Genomic DNA, 16,290 nt, shown 5'->3' on the forward strand with positions numbered 1-16,290 from the left:
GTACTTAACCCTCCGGAGTCCCATGGTGGCCGGCAGTGCTGACATAGGGGGTAATTCAGATCTGACCGCTAGGCAGCGATTTTTGCTGTCCTGCGATCAGACAGTCGCCGCTTACAGGGTGAGTGTATTTTTGCAGTGCAAGTGTGCGAACGCATGTGTAGCAGAGCTGCACAAACTGATTTTGTGCAGTATCTGCGCAGCCCAGGACTTACGCAGCCGCTGCGATCACGTCAGCCTGTCCAGGTTCGGATTTGATGTCAGACACCGTCCCTTCCAACGCTTGGACATGCCTGTATTTTTCCAGACACTCCTTGAAAACGGTCGTTTGCCACCCACAAACGCCCTCTTCCTGTCAATCTCCTTGCGAGTGCCCGTGCGATCGCTCTGTTTGCACCATCCCTCGCTATGCACCGATGCCCGGTGCAGTTGTCTGACACACCTGTACATTGCAGTGCATACACATGTGCAGTTTGGACCTGATCGCAGGCTGTGAGAAAATGCAGCCTAGCGATCAGGTCTGAATTACCCCCATAAATCACTGATTAAATGGCCTTCTCACCCATTTCTGCACATGTTCAATAGAGAAGTCCCTGTGAACAAGGAGCGGGTGCTACAGTATGTTCCCAGAGACCTGCGCATGTACAGTGGACTGGCATAAAGCCAGAGTCTACTCACTGCCAGAGAGTAGGGTGTCCAATCGGATCATGAGCATGGTCCCTTTACTCTCTTAAAGCGTCCCTGCAGAGGTCCCTATCTGTATAATAAATTGAGAAATGGCAGTTCCTGAGATCGACGTGCTCAGTAGGTGTGGGAACTTTCAGGTAATGACATCACTGACACTGGTGGGAGGGGTCAGTGCTTAGACCAACGGTAAGTAATTGTAATGTAGCTGTTACTTAGTAAAATTGTCTTTTTTGTTACTTCTTTCATTAGCACCAAACTGCAGAGACAGTGTTATGATAGAAAACATCCAGGAGGCATTTTCCAAAAATGCTTTGTAAAACCATATGGTGTACTGAGTAGCACTGAGTCATGGTTCAGATTCTTCCACCAAGTTTGGTTCTCAGAACATTATTTCCAGTGTTGGACTATGGCATGAAGGGCCCACCGGGGAAAAGCAGTGGTAGGGGCCCCTTCTTAGGGGTGTGTCCAGTCACCACATAGGCTTGGCTAATCATTAGAGAGTGCACGGTCTAGGCCCCTTGATAAATATATATAGTAAACACTAGTAGTGCATTCATGATAATGTACCAGATTTCTCACAGCAATGCACTATAGTCCTGTGAAGTATAATGTAAAATATGTATAATGTATAATTAGTGCACAGTTTGGAACTTGATCCCTAGAGAAGAAGGGCCCTCAAGCAGTAGGGCCCACCGGAGGTTTCCTCTGACGCCTGTGGGTCAGTCTGACCCTGGACTTGTCCCATGAAACTCTGAAATGTACATTACTTTTCAGGTTTTTAGAATAATCACATTTTAACCTCTATCAGTTTACCGTATACCTTTGTACTGTTTCAGTTTATTTGGGGTACCAGAAGAGGGAGAGAGGGAGGATAGGAGACAAGGTGGCAGGGCAGATAGGAGGGGTCCTAAGAGAGGGAGGAGAGTGCAAGGGTAGAGCAGAGAGGTCTAAGGAGAGAGAAAGAACACAGACACGTCCTTATAAAGAGTCACAGGAGAGAGAGATGAAAGGGTACAAGGTGGCAGACATAGCCAGATTAAGGGAGGGATGCAGGGCATACTGTACCCTGGGCCTCCCTCTGTCAGTGGGCTCCCCAGGCAGAGCACACTGATAGCATTAGCTTTCCCACTTATGCATCAGAATCATGAACTATCGACAGCTTCCCAACCAGAGGAGAGATAGGATGATGGAGAGAACTGTAAACGACACAGGGTGGGATCCCTGTTTCACTTACAGCTCTCTCCACACCTGTATGGGAGCCCTGTGTAACTTATTATCTAATGAGGGTCTGGTCTAGACACACACACACACACACACACACACACACACACACACACACACACACACACACACACACACACACACAGTCCTCCTGAGTCCTGTCCCAGTGTGTAAGTAGTACAGAGGCAGCTGACAAGATAAATTATAGATTTTATTTTTCTATGTGTATTTTAAGGTTGTTTAAGTTGTCTTTGTTCCACTACAAGAATATTTTATATAATAGTTGTCTTTCAATTAGGTGGAGCGATAAACAATACCCAGGCATTAATAAACTAATAGTTTAAATTTAATATACACCATTAGGCTAAATTTAATATACACAATACATACATCCCAACATGACCCATTCCATGATGGACAAAATGCTCTCTACTTGGACTTTCTTCTTAAGTTATGATTGCAATCACCTGTGTTGAAATGGGATGCGGTCAACATCCCGCCGGACGGAATCCCGGCGGTCAAAATACCGACGCCGGAATCCCGACCGGCACAATCCCGACATATTCTCCCTCCGTGGGTGTCCACGACACCCATAGAGGGAGAATATAATAGTGTGCCGAGCGTAGCGAGGCACCGTGCCTGCAGCGTGGCGAGCGAAGCGAGCCCGCAAGGGCCTGCATTCCGCTCGCCACCCCTGTCGGGATTGTGTGGTTGGGATTCCGGCATCGGTATTTCGACCGCTGGGCTCCCGTCCAGCGGGATTACGTACTGATCCCCTTGAAATACCTTTCTTATCAATTAAATAGTTTAACACAGGTGACTACAATCATATATTAAGAGGGAAGTCCATGTAAAGAGAATGTTGTCCCTCCTGGAATAGGTCATGTTGGAAGGTATGCACAATCTTATACACAGCCCCCTCCCTTCCACTGGGACCCCCTTGTCTAAAGTGCTTTGGGCACCCCCAAGGCTTAATCCGGCCCTGGTGGCAGGGCAGAGAGGAGGTTTGGGGGTCCTTCCTTGGCCTACTTTGGTGGGTACTCACCACTGCATACCAGGAACACCCCACAAGATTTCCATTTGGAGATGCTCTGACCCCATCCTCTAGCCATCACAACTTGGGCCTTGTCAAGGTTGCTCAGATCCTTACGCTTACTCATTTTTCCTTCTTCCAACATCAACTTCAAGAAGTTCACTTTCTGCCTAATATATCCCACCCTCTGACAGGTGCCATTGTAATGAGATAAGCAATGTTTCTAATGCAAATCCTTCTTTCACTCACCACTTGATTTACTGGAAAACTAATTTTTTCTCATCCGCCACCCTCCAATCTGTATACAGTATTTGCATGTGTAGCACCTGTGGTAAGGAATTGCTGTGTATATTTTCCTGGTGGATCTAGTGGTACAATGAATTATTAAATATTTTGCCTTCATATACAGTAAGCTGTGTCATACTGCCTTTGTTTTTGATATACAATTGTAATGTATTTTATATATGTTTTATTGAAATGTATTTGCCATGCTTTTCTTGTACATTGTATTATTAATATGCAGTTGAATACATTGCATTATTTATATTTAATGCAGACTAATGGTACTTTATTGATTACTACGGTTTGATTATTATTAGGATGTTTTGTGTGGTTGTCTTGTGCTTAGTTTTCCCACTTCAAGCATATTAGGGCAAATCTCACCATAGCAATGGATAAAGTTTGTTTGGGTAGAGGGGCTCATCCACCTGATTAGATGTTTAATGTATGTTCCTCCTCTCAGCATGCTATCCTTTCCAGTGGTCTCACTAAGAACATTAGAATGATTGTCTGATCTCTGTTGGCAGGATGGATTTCTACTCACTATGTACAGTGCTCCTGGTGCTTCTCATCACCTGCTTTTTGGCTAAATTCAGTAGTATGATGTTGGAAAAAGCCAAACTTCCCCCTGGACCAACTCCTTTTCCCATCATTGGAACCCTCTACAAGATGAACGTCAAAAATGTTGTGCAATCACTAATGGAGGTGAGACAGTGACATTCCCTATGGTAGGAAGAGCAATTAATTTCCAACAAAAGATAGGTCACATTAGGCCTGATTCAGGTCCGGTCACAATCTAATGAAACACATAATGTAATGATGTTCGGCAGATTGAGCATGCGCAGGAGCCGTACTACACATGTGCTGTATGGGTCCTGCGCCTTGGACGTAGCATGGCTACAGATGTCAGGTGGGGACGGGGAGGGGCAGCGGTGGTCACCATTTCACAAACAGGAGACATGTCACCTCCGAGTGCAAATGCCAGGGTTTCCGTCTTCCAATGTAGATTTCTTGGTCTCAGCGACGAAGCTGTGGTGGCTGGTCTGCGTAACCTCAGGGTATCTCAGCTGGTTGGTGGCATCGGAGGAGATCTGATACTGATTCCTCAGACGCAGCACAGTTCCACACATGCATGCAGGAGTTGGCTACTTATACCAGACAGACACCTTATGCTGCATTAATATATGTTATAGTTGCTGCTGCTTACTTGGAAACTCTTTACGTCCAAACCTGAATCAGGCCCACTTTCTGCTGTTTGATCTGTCCGGCCAGACTGAACATCAAGAGGAGTATCTCACGTTGTTATTATTTATTGATTGAGGTAATAGAAAAAAATTGTAAAATATTTCTTGGAATATCCTATATTGGGTTCCAAATTTGAATACTTTAAGAGGCCCATATTACTTTTACATTATATTAAGGGGGAAACATTATTTTATAATTACGTTATAGGGCAAAATACCTTGATTGGCAATGGGGGGCATGGATAATGTATTTATGCAGGCAGTACTTATTATTTCATGGTGTGGGCATGGCCTTGCTTGATAAATCTAGTGCTTTGCATTCTTACCATGGAAAAAAAATAGAGAGGATTGCAGGGCTGGACTAGCCATCTGGCACTTCTGGCAAATGCCAGTAGAGCTGATGGCCTGATGCCCCCCCCAGCCCAACCCTTCCCGGTGGTGCATAACCCTAACCCTCCATCCTGGCAGCATAAACATAACCTTCCATCTCCCGCAGCCAAACCCTAACCCTCCCCGCAGTCTAGCCCTAACCTTCCCTGGTGGTGCCTAACCCTCCTTCACCGCAATCTAACCCTAACCCTCACCTGGGGTGCCTAACCCTAACCCTCCCTCCCCGCAGTCTTGGTATTTTATGACTGGTGGGATTCCGAACTCCAGGATCCTTAATTTATCCCAGTTGAGTCTATGACTTGCTGAAACATGTCCCAACTTAAATCATCACGGAAATTTTTCGGGTTTTGTGTTTTGGTTTTGGATTCGGGTCCGCGGCCGTGTTTTGGATTCGGATGTGTTTTGGCAAAACCTCCCTGAAAATTTTTTGTCGGATTCGGGTGTGTTTTGGATTCGGGTGTTTTTTTACAAAAAACCCTCAAAAACAGATTAAATCATAGAATTTGGGGGTCATTTTGATCCCATAGTATTATTGACCTCAATAACCATAATTTACACTCATTTTCAGTCTATTCTGAACACCTCACAATATTATTTTTAGTCCTAAAATTTGCACCGAGGTCGCTGGATGACTAAGCTAAGCGACCCAAGTGGCCGACACAAACACCTGGCCCATCTAGGAGTGGCACTGCAGTGTCAGACAGGATGGCAGATTTAAAAAAATAGTCCCCATACAGCACATGATGCAAAGAAAAAAAGAGGTGCACCAAGGTCGCTGGATGGCTAAGCTAAGCGACACAAGTGGGCGACACAAACACCTGGCCCATCTAGGAGTGGCACTGCAGTGTCAGGCAGGATGGCACTTCAAAAAAATAGTCCCCAAACAGCACATGATGCAAAGAAAAAAAGAGGCGCAATGAGGTAGCTGTGTGACTAAGCTAAGCGACCCAAGTGGCCGACACAAACACCTGGCCCATCTAGGAGTGGCACTGCAGTGTCAGACAGGATGGCAGATTTAAAAAATATTCCCCAAACAGCACATGATGCAAAGAAAAAAAGAGGTGTACCAAGGTCGCTGGATGGCTAAGCTAAGCGACACAAGTGGCCGACACAAACACCTGGCCCATCTAGGAGTGGCACTGCAGTGTCAGGCAGGATGTCACTTCAAAAAAATAGTCCCCAAACAGCACATGATGCAAAGAAAAAAAGAGGCGCAATGAGGTAGCTGTGTGACTAAACTAAGCGACCCAAGTGGCCGACACAAACACCTGGCCCATCTAGGAGTGGCACTGCAGTTTTCTAGCGATGAGTGCTTCCATCCTCATGTGAATCTAAACCACTAGCCATGAACATAGGCCAGGGCCTCAGCCGTTCCTTGCCACTCCGTGTCGTAAATGGCATATTGGCAAGTTTACGCTTCTCCTCAGACGCTTTTAATTTTGATTTTTGGGTCATTTTACTGAACTTTTGTTTTTTGGATTTTACATGCTCTCTACTATGACATTGGGCATCGGCCTTGGCAGACGACGTTGATGGCATTTCATCGTCTCGGCCATGACTAGTGGCAGCAGCTTCAGCACGAGGTGGAAGTGGATCTTGATCTTTCCCTATTTTACCCTCCACATTTTTGTTCTCCATTTTTTAATGTGTGGAATTATATGCCAGTATCAATTGCAATGGCCTACTACTATATATACTGCGCACAACTGAAATGCACCACAGGTATGGATGGATAGTATACTTGACGACACAGAGGTAGGTAGAGTAGTGGCCTACTGTACCGTACTGCTATATACTATATACTGGTGGTCAGCAAACTGTGCAAAACTTAAATGCACCACAGGTATGGATGGATAGTATACTTGACGACACAGAGGTAGGTAGAGCAGTGGCCTTCTGTACCGTACTGCTATATATTATATACTGGTGGTCAGCAAAATTATGCACTGTACTCCTACTATATACTACAATGCAGCACAGATATGGAGCGTTTTTCAGGCAGAGAACGTATAATACTGGTGGTCACTGGTCAGCAAAACTCTGCACTGTACTCCTCCTATATAATACTGCTGGTCCCCAGTCCCCACAATAAAGCAGTGTGAGCACAGATATATGCAGCACACTGAGCACAGATATGGAGCATTTTTCAGGCAGAGAACGTATAATACTGGTGGTCACTGGTCAGCAAAACTCTGCACTGTACTCCTCCTATATAATACTGCTGGTCCCCAGTCCCCACAATAAAGCAGTGTGAGCACAGATATATGCAGCACACTGAGCACAGATATTGAGCGTTTTTCAGGCAGAGAACGTATAATACTGGTGGTCACTGGTCAGCAAAACTCTGCACTGTACTCCTCCTATATAATACTGCTGGTCCCCAGTCCCCACAATAAAGCAGTGTGAGCACAGATATATGCAGCACAATGAGCACAGATATGGAGCGCTTTTCAGGCAGAGAACGTATAATACTGGTGGTCACTGGTCAACAAAACTCTGCACTGTACTCCTCCTATATAATACTGGTGGTCCCCAGTCCCCACAATAAAGCAGTGTGAGCACAGATATATGCAGCACACTGAGCACAGATATGGAGCGTTTTTCAGGCAGAGAACGTATAATACTGGTGGTCACTGGTCAGCAAAACTCTGCACTGTACTCCTCCTATATAATACTGGTGGTCCCCAGTCCCCACAATAAAGCAGTGTGAGCACAGATATATGCAGCACACTGAGCACAGATATGGAGCGTTTTTCAGGCAGAGAACGTATAATACTGGTGGTCACTGGTCAGCAAAACTCTGCACTGTACTCCTCCTATATAATACTGCTGGTCCCCAGTCCCCACAATAAAGCAGTGTGCACAGATATTTGCAGCCACCTGAATAAAACTGAGAGGACGCCAGCCACGTCCTCTCACTATCATTTCCAATGCACGAGTGAAAAATGGCGGCGACGCGCGGCTCCTTATATAGAATCCGAATCTCGCGAGAATCCGACAGCGGGATGATGACGTTCGGGCGCGCTCGGGTTAACCGAGCAAGGCGGGAAGATTCGAATCTGCCTTGGAACCGTGTAAAATGTGTGAAGTTCGGGGGGGTTCGGATTCCGACGAACCGAACCCGCTCATCACTAATATATATATATATACTCACACTGCTGTGGCACTCTGAAATAGAAAAGACAATAGGCAGGTCTCCTGGTCAACGTTTCAATGTTCACACATTTTCGTCAGGACAAAGAACAAATGATAACTCACCACTTTTAAAGTGTTCCCCCCTCACCATTTTTGCGCTGTTTCCCGTAGGTCCCACCAGCAGGGGAGCCTCCCGATGACATCACCACAGTGCACCCATCACCAAGGTAACATTTTGCAGCTTGAACAAGGAACAATAAAGTTGTTACAAAAAAACCCTGAAAAATACTGTCTGTATGGGAAAAGTTCCTAATACCAGCATTATGTGTTTTGCATATGTTAAATCATACTTGCCTACCTGACCCTCTCCATGAGGGAGAAAATGCTCTGTTCCTGGACTTTCCTGGTAATGTATGATTGCCATCACCTGTGGTGAGCTAGTAAATTGATAAGAAAGGTGTTTCACCACAGGTGGTGGCAATCATACATTACCAGGAAAGTCTAGGAACAGAGCATTTTCTCCCTCATGGAGAGTGTCAGGTAGGCAAGTTTGTGTTAAATATGTTTAAGAAATGCAAAAATAAGCTTCTACAGAGGTCCCTGTGGAATATGTGTGTCAAACATTGTATATGTTTATATGTATATGGCAAAATCCACACATCCTAAGTCATGCAACAGCACCATCTGCTGTCACACAGGCAAAAATACCTTTAATGGGAAAAAAGAAACAAATTGACTGTATAGGAAAGGAGTGGGTTAAACCCCATAGGCTGGGGGCAGGCCTGTTTTTGAGCTTTAGGGGTGGAAGTTATAGGGTCCTATAGGAATAGTGTATAGGGGTGGACTAGTGGTATGATTAGTCTGGTGAGGGGGCTGGGTCAGCCTCTTTTGTTTCAATCTTTGGTCCGGTAAGTGCTGTCCAGAGGCTTGGGATAAAAGCTTTTGATTTTGCCTTTCTACAGTTCCCCCCATAGCTTGCAGTTTAGCTTAAGGATACAGGAGTGTGTAGACAGGAGTTGGGTTTTTTGCTGTGTTTGTTTGCATCTGCATTTGGCCACCATGCCCCGTCCGCAGCGCCTGCCCCGGACCCCTGCCCGTTACCTGGATACAGCGGGTACTTGTGTGGGATCCCCCTCTGGCCAGGGCTCACAGCATGTGAGCGCTGGTGCTGCAGACGGCGCCGCTGCTCTTGCCCGTGTATGGGGGCGCGCAGCGGTTCGTAGCGGCGTTTCTCCCCCTCTGCTCCCGCGGGCGCCGGATGATCAGTCCGGGGCAGCGGCGGGTAGAGGGCCGGTAGTGGAGGAGCAGCCTGTGCGCGGCCGGCGGGGGAGTGCAGCGGGGAAGCCTGCTGGCGGGACTCCCTCTCCGGCCACAAGGGGGTGGGTGTGTGCGTCTAAACGCGCGAGGCGCAATAGAATGGAAGGGGCTGGCTCCGTGAGGGGTGCAGAGGCATCCCTGACTGCGGGGACGCGCGCACCGGGCAGCCAGTGATACAGGGAGTTTGCCTGGGAGCTCTCCACATTCTGGCAGGAGAAGCTCCCAGGCAGCCAGTGGGGGTCAGATGGCTGTGGCATCAGGGGGTGGTGGCCATTTGCTGGTCTCAGCTAGACGAGGGGTGCAGAGTCGGCCCTAACCAATATGATGCCCTAGGCAAGATTTTAGCTGGTGCCCCCTAGCACCACCGCTAGTTCCGCCTCTGACCCTACACCCCTTTCCCAGCACCATCACCCCCCACCCATAGCAGTCCTTTTTTTTTGTTTTCCTACCCCCTGTAATCTAAATAAGAACAGTGTGCACATTCGGCGCACAGCCCAAAAAGGTATGTGTTTTTGCTGGCAAGGGTCATGGCCACACAATAGTACCCCCAATTCAAATTATGCCTCAAGTAGTGCAACTTTATTCACAATTTATCATGCGATAGTGTCCCTTATGCACATTACATCACACAGTAGTACCACTTTACCTTACATATGTTACTCCTCATTCACATAACTTCATACTGAATTGCTCCTTATTCACATTACACCACACCATATTGCTCTTTATTCTCATTACACCACACCATATTGCTCCTTATTCACATTATACCACACCATATTGCTCTTTATTCACATTAAACCACACAGTAGTGCCCTTTCTATACATTATGCCACACAGTAGAGCACCTTATACACATAATACCACACATTGGTAATGCATTTATATACATAATACCACACAGTAATGCCCCTTACACATATGACACACATTATTAATGTCCTTATAAACATAATGCGCCTAACACATTATGCCAACCCTTGTTAATGCCCTTATACACATAATGACACACATAATGTCCCTTACACATATGCCGCACATTATTAGTGTCCTTATACACATAATGACACACATAGTGCCCCTTACACATATGTTACACATTATTAAAGCCCTTATACACATAATGACACATATAGTTCCTGGTGTGAGTCAACTGGCAGCTCTGCTAACGTCGGGTGCCTATTTTTTATGAAAATGCATGTTATTTGCATTGCTATGTGGCTAGGATGCACAAGCAGCTTCTGCTGATTAAAATGATATGCGGCATGCCTATATACTGTGTGCAACTGTGGCTGTATCTGCATATGAAATGCTACACACAGAATATAGGCATGCCGCATATCATTTTAATCAGCAGAAGCTGCTTGTGCCCCTAGGCATACCAGATGCCCTAGGCAATTGCCTAGTTTGCCTATGCCTAGGGCCGGCTCTGGAGGGGTGGTGCCTAGGCAAGCTGCATCAGGGGGGAGAGCAGGAGGGGGAGCGAGGGATCAGGTTGCAGTAGGCTCCAGATCTGTTAGGAGGCAGGCAGGGCAGTGTGCTGGGGACAGAGGTGCTGTGGCAGCTGCTGAGCAGGGAGAAGGAGTGAGTGCAGGGGCTGCAGTAGGTGCGGCTGAGGCGTTTGACCCCTCTGCCGTTTCATCGGCGGTGTCTGTTATGGTCGCTGCGTTGGCGCCCTTTATGTCGGCCGGGTCCCCAGGGAGTGGTCATGCGTTGCCTGCGGCGGTGGATCGCGTTACTGTACCTGGTGCTTCCGGCCCCGCCATGGCGCAGTTTTTAGAAGCTTGCCGCAATTTAGGGGCAGCCGCAGCTTTAATAGGAGGCAATACGGCGGACGAAGGTGTTAGGGACCCCAGGGGGATTTTGTTGTCTTCAAATTCCGCCAGTGGGACTGCGGCCTCTTGGGCGGCTCTTCCATCTTTTTTAGACTTGGCAGAAGGGGAGGACCTCGATGGTGACGGCCTAGTTGAAGGGGAGGCATCGCCGTCTATGTCCGGGACGTCAGGTGAGTTGGAGGAGGATTCTGATGTGAGTTGGGGGAGTGCATCTTCCTCTTCATACAGGGGGTATAGCAGTTCTTCCTCTTCATCCTCTTCTGTGCGATCGGCGGTTAGTAGCGCGGCGAAGGAAAAGAGGAGAGCTCATAAATATGCGCGGCGGGAGGCGCGAAGGCGAGATAGGCAGGGCAAAAGGCGTAAGGTTTCTGGTAGCGTGCGTAGGGCCAGAAAGCGTCGCAATTTGCCAGGCGTAGTTCATGGCGACTACACTGCGGTCTTGCGAGGGCTCCGCGAGAGTTGTAGAAAACGAATTCAGCAAGGGGAGTACGTTGATGTTATCACACTGACGGAGGATTCTAAGAAGGAGTTTAAGGAGGCGCAAGCGAAAGGCGGCATAGGAGTTGAGGCTTTTAGATCTTTCGACAATTGGTTGGCGGGGTTTTGCGTGTTCGCGGCGTGCTACTTGGAGGATTGGCCGGAGGAACACATGAACGTGATCAGGTACATACACCTGGCTCACGACATGCACCGTCAGTCGAAAGACACTGCGTGGAGGGCGTACGACAAGGAGTTCACACAGAAGCATGATTGCCTCCATGTCATTGACTTTGGATGCAAGGATGTGGAGGTTTGGCTTCACATTACGAGGTCACAGGATGCGAAGCAGGGCGCTAAGGGGCCAGACGCTCAGCCGGCGGGGGTTTCTGCGGCGCGCGCGGGCACGGAGCCTTCCACTGCGCAGCGTTTTGGGGTATCTGGACGTTCAGCATGGCAAGTTCCATCGAAAGGAAAATGCTTTGCTTTTAATAATTCTACCTGCACTATGGGGCAGCGGTGTCGTTTTCGACACCTTTGTTTGCGATGCAACGGTTTCCACCCCGCCGCCAATTGTTTTCGATTCGGCCGACAGGGGGCCAAGGCAGCCGGCGGTGCTGCCAATAAGGCAGCCGGTGGTGCCGCCGTTAACAAGGGCGCCCACCCCAATACGTTTGGAGGCCATGTCCAAATGGTTGGGGTGGTATCCAAATAGGGTAGACACTGATTTTCTTTTTTGCAGTTTTAAGTTTGGTTTTCGTTTGCCGGTTGAGGGCGATGTTGTTGTTTGGGCTCCCAGGAACCTGCAATCGGCTCGGGAGTTTCCTTTAGTTCTTCGGGCTAAGGTCGACTTGGAAGTGCAGCTAGGAAGAATGGCGGGCCCCTTTGCGCAGCCGCCGGTGGAGAACTTAATAATTTCCCCGGTGGGGGTTGTTCCCAAGAAAGCTCCAGGGAGGTTTCAGCTAATTCAGCATTTGTCTTATCCATCCGGGTCATCAGTTAACAAAGCTATTCCTCCGGAGTATTGTTCGGTGGTTTATCAGTCTTTTGATGATGCTCTGGGTATGGTACGGGCATGTGGCCCCGGGGCCCTCATGGCTAAGATTGATGTTGAGTCGGCCTTCCGTTTACTTCCGCTACACCCGGAGTCATTCAGATTCATGGGGTTACGCATCAATGGGGAATACTTTGTGGACAAGTGCTTGCCTATGGGGTGTTCCATTTCTTGCGCGTTTTTTTGAGAAATTTAGTAAATTTTTGCATTGGTGCGTGGAGTTTTCTTGCGGGGGTCGTGGGATAGCACATTATCTTGATGATTTCCTGTGTGTGGGGCCCGCGGATTCTTTGCAGTGTAGTGAGATTTTGTTCTCCTTACGAGCACTATTTAGGCATTTTTAGGTACCTGTGGCCAGGGGTGTATCTAGGGGTCCGAGCGCCCCTGGCAAAGTAAGGGAGTGCACCCCCCCCCCCCATCCCGCCAGGTAAGGTAAATAGAAGAAAAGAAACAGCGGCACTCCCGGTCTTGCGTAATCAAAAAGTGTTGTATTAAGGCACTAACAAGAATGCAGAGACCGCAATGTATTATCCTTTGGTTTCAATACTATCTCCTGAGCTGGGTCTATCATTTGTTTAATGAGAAATACATTGTATATGCATATCATAGCTCTCAAACCATGCATTCTGTAGATCGTATATCTGGCTAAACCTCACATTATCCATAAAACAGTTCTGGTCAAAAGTACATTACACCCAAGAGATAGGCCCTCATTCCGAGTTGTTCGCTCGCTAGCTGCTTTTAGTAGCAGTGTAAACGCTAATCCGCCGCCCTCTGGGAGTGTATCTTAGCTTAGCAGAAGTGCGAATGAAAGGACCGCAGCGCTGCTACAAAAAAAGATTGTGAAGTTTCAGAGTAGCTCGAGACTTACTCCTAACTAGCGATCACTTCAGACTATTTAGTTCCTGTTTTGACGTCACGAACACGCCCTGCGTTCGGCCAGCCACGCCTGCGTTTCCCCTGGCACGCCTGTGTTTGTATCTGACACGCCTGCGTTTTTCAGCACACTCCCTGAAAACGGTCAGTTACCTCCCAGAAACACCCACTTCCTGTCAATCACTCTGCGGCCAGCAGTGCGACTGAAAAGCGTTGCGAGACCTTGTGTGAAACTGCATCAGTTGTTGTGAAAGTACGTCGCACGTGCGCATTGCGTCCCATATGCATGCGCAGAAGTGCCGCTTTTTAGCCTGATCGCTGCGCTGCGAACAACGGCAGCTAGCGATCAACTCGGAATGACCCCCATGGTGTGGTCAAGCAGTTTACTCAGCCAAGATGCGATTAAACATGAATATGTATTTTCTTTATAATCTGTATTTATGTATGGATTACAGGCTGGGATGTCCTGTTATTGTGATCAGGATAATTACTAGCAGGCCCGGGTTACGGGAAGGGAGGAATTTGTAGCTTCTAGTGCATAACAATATCATATCTTCTAGCAGCTCGGGAGTGATGGTCCTACTGTTCAGATTAGACACAGATCCTTATATTCAGTAAATGAATTCTAGCCTGTGCAGCCTATGCAGACCCCCCCCCCCCCCCCCCCCTTGCAGCATCCTCCCCATGTGCAGAATGTTTCTGCCAGAATCCACTACCCCCTGTGCTGTGCAGAATCCCCTCCATCCATGCAGGATGCCCAGCTCCCATCCCCACCTGTGCTGCAGTGGGATCGCCGATGGTTGGGGAGTCCCGCGGCCGATCTTCTCCTCAGGACTCTCCTGGGCAGCCAACACCCAGCCGGCTACAGGCCGGAGCGGGCAGCGGGCGGGCCGCTCTGGGACTGTGGGTGGGAACGGTGTAGCCGGACAGGCTGTGCATCGGCTCTGGGAGCACGGGCGGGGTCCGGCACTGCACCACTCTCTACTAACAAGAAACTACATAAACTACACCTCCCAGCAGCCCTTGCTGCCGGGAGCTCCTGGTTGCAAGGGCTGCTGGAGGGTGTAGTTTATGTAGCATTTCTTGTTTGTAGTGCGATGCAGTGCCGGCCCCCGGCGCCCGCTGCTGCATGGTGTGTTCATTGCTGGCAGCATATGAGGAACTACCCAGCGCGGGGAGAGGAACGGATCCAGCTGCTACCTACTGGCCGTGGGTGGCACCGCTGGAGGCGCCCCTTCTCTGCTGGCGCCCCTGGCGAGTGCCATCCTGGCCAATAGGTAGATACGCCCCTGCCTGTGGCGGAGGACAAAACAGAGGGGCCTACCACGTGTTTGTCATTCCTGGGTATCGAAATTGATACCGCTGCAGGCGCTTGCCGACTTCCTCGGGACAAGGTCGAGAAGCTTCGGGAGTCTATTCGACAGTGTGTGGGGCGTCGTAAGGTTACTTTACAGCAGGCCCAATCTCTTTTGGGTCTTTTGAACTTTGCCTGTAGGGTTATTCCCATGGGCAGGGTTTTTTGCCGTAAGCTGGAGCGGTCCACGGCTGGGGTTTCCAGGTCGCATCATTTTATTCGCTTATCTTCGGAAATTATGAGAGACCTTTCAGTTTGGGTTTCGTTTTTGACGGATTTTAATGGTGTATGGATTTGGATGGCCCCGGTCGTGGACAACACCGAGTTGCAACTCTTCACTGATGTGGCAGGTTCAGCAGGTTTTGGTTGTTTTTTGCGTGGTTCTTGGTGCGTTGCACCTTGGCCTGCGGGTTGGTCACAGAGGGGTCTGACGAATGACCTGCTATTGCTGGAACTTTTTCCCATTATGGTCGCCTTGGAGATTTGGGGTGAGCGGCTTAGCAATCGCAGTATTCTCTTCCGTTGCGACAATCTGGGAGTTGTACATGCTGCCAACAATCAGAGAGCTAAGGCGCTGCGTGTTCTGCGTGTGTTGTCACAGCTAGTGCTGACATGCATGCGTTTCAACGTTTTGTTTCGGGCTCAGCATGTTCCTGGGGTTGAGAATGGCGTTGCTGACGCGTTATCAAGAGGGCAGTGGGATAGATTCCGATTATTAGCCCCAGAGGCTGATGCGGTTGATGTGCCCTGCCCCTCTTATGTTTGCCAGATCATCGAGGCGGACTGGAGGGGCTAGCTGAGCTATCTCTTGCCCCAGCCACTCTCAAGGTGTACCGTCGGGCCTGGAAGGAGTGGGAAGATTTTTCCCGTGACCAAGGGCCTAGAGGTAAGAGGGGTCGACGGTTGCTGCTTGCTTTTGTCTGACAACTCTTCGTAACAGGGAGATCAAGATCAGTAGTATCTCGGTACCTTGCAGGGATATCCTTTTTCTCAAAGTTAAAGGGTTTGCCAGATTTTACGAAGAGTTTCCTTTTAAAGAAGGCTATCAAGGGGTGGGCGCGTTTAGCGCCGACTCCGCCAGATAGAAGGCGCCCCATCGATGCGTCCCTTCTTCCTTCACTTATTGGGGTAGTTGCAGAGGTGGCGGCCACGAGTTTTGAAGCACTCCTGTTTGAATTGGCATTTTCCATGGCGTTTCATGGGGCATTTAGGTTGTCTGAATCGGTCGCGGCTTCCAAACGGACGGATTCTATTATGCTGCGTTCCGATGTGGTAGTGGGGGATGGGTCTTTGCTGTGCAGTCTGCGCCGTTTTAAAACGGATCAGTTAGGTAAGGGCCGATGGGTCACTTTAGCGCCATCGGTTGATGGGAGGTGTTGTCCGGTGACATT

At 48.7% G+C, this 16,290-nt stretch overlaps 1 protein-coding gene across 3 annotated transcripts in view; it reads left to right on the forward strand.

The window, feature by feature from the left end:
- The window catches only part of LOC134949241 (cytochrome P450 2F2-like), a 157,386-nt gene that overhangs the window by 51,046 nt on the left and 90,050 nt on the right, over positions 1–16,290 (forward strand). For all 3 annotated transcript variants that reach the window (XM_063937714.1, XM_063937716.1, XM_063937715.1), the window contains exon 2: positions 3,745–3,922. In XM_063937714.1, the coding sequence (XP_063793784.1) occupies positions 3,746–3,922 (177 nt within the window). In that variant the 5' untranslated portion in view covers position 3,745. The remainder of the gene's footprint in view (positions 1–3,744; positions 3,923–16,290) is intronic.

Source organism: Pseudophryne corroboree, chromosome 8 (assembly GCF_028390025.1).
Source record: "Pseudophryne corroboree isolate aPseCor3 chromosome 8, aPseCor3.hap2, whole genome shotgun sequence".
Taxonomy (NCBI): domain Eukaryota; kingdom Metazoa; phylum Chordata; class Amphibia; order Anura; family Myobatrachidae; genus Pseudophryne; species Pseudophryne corroboree.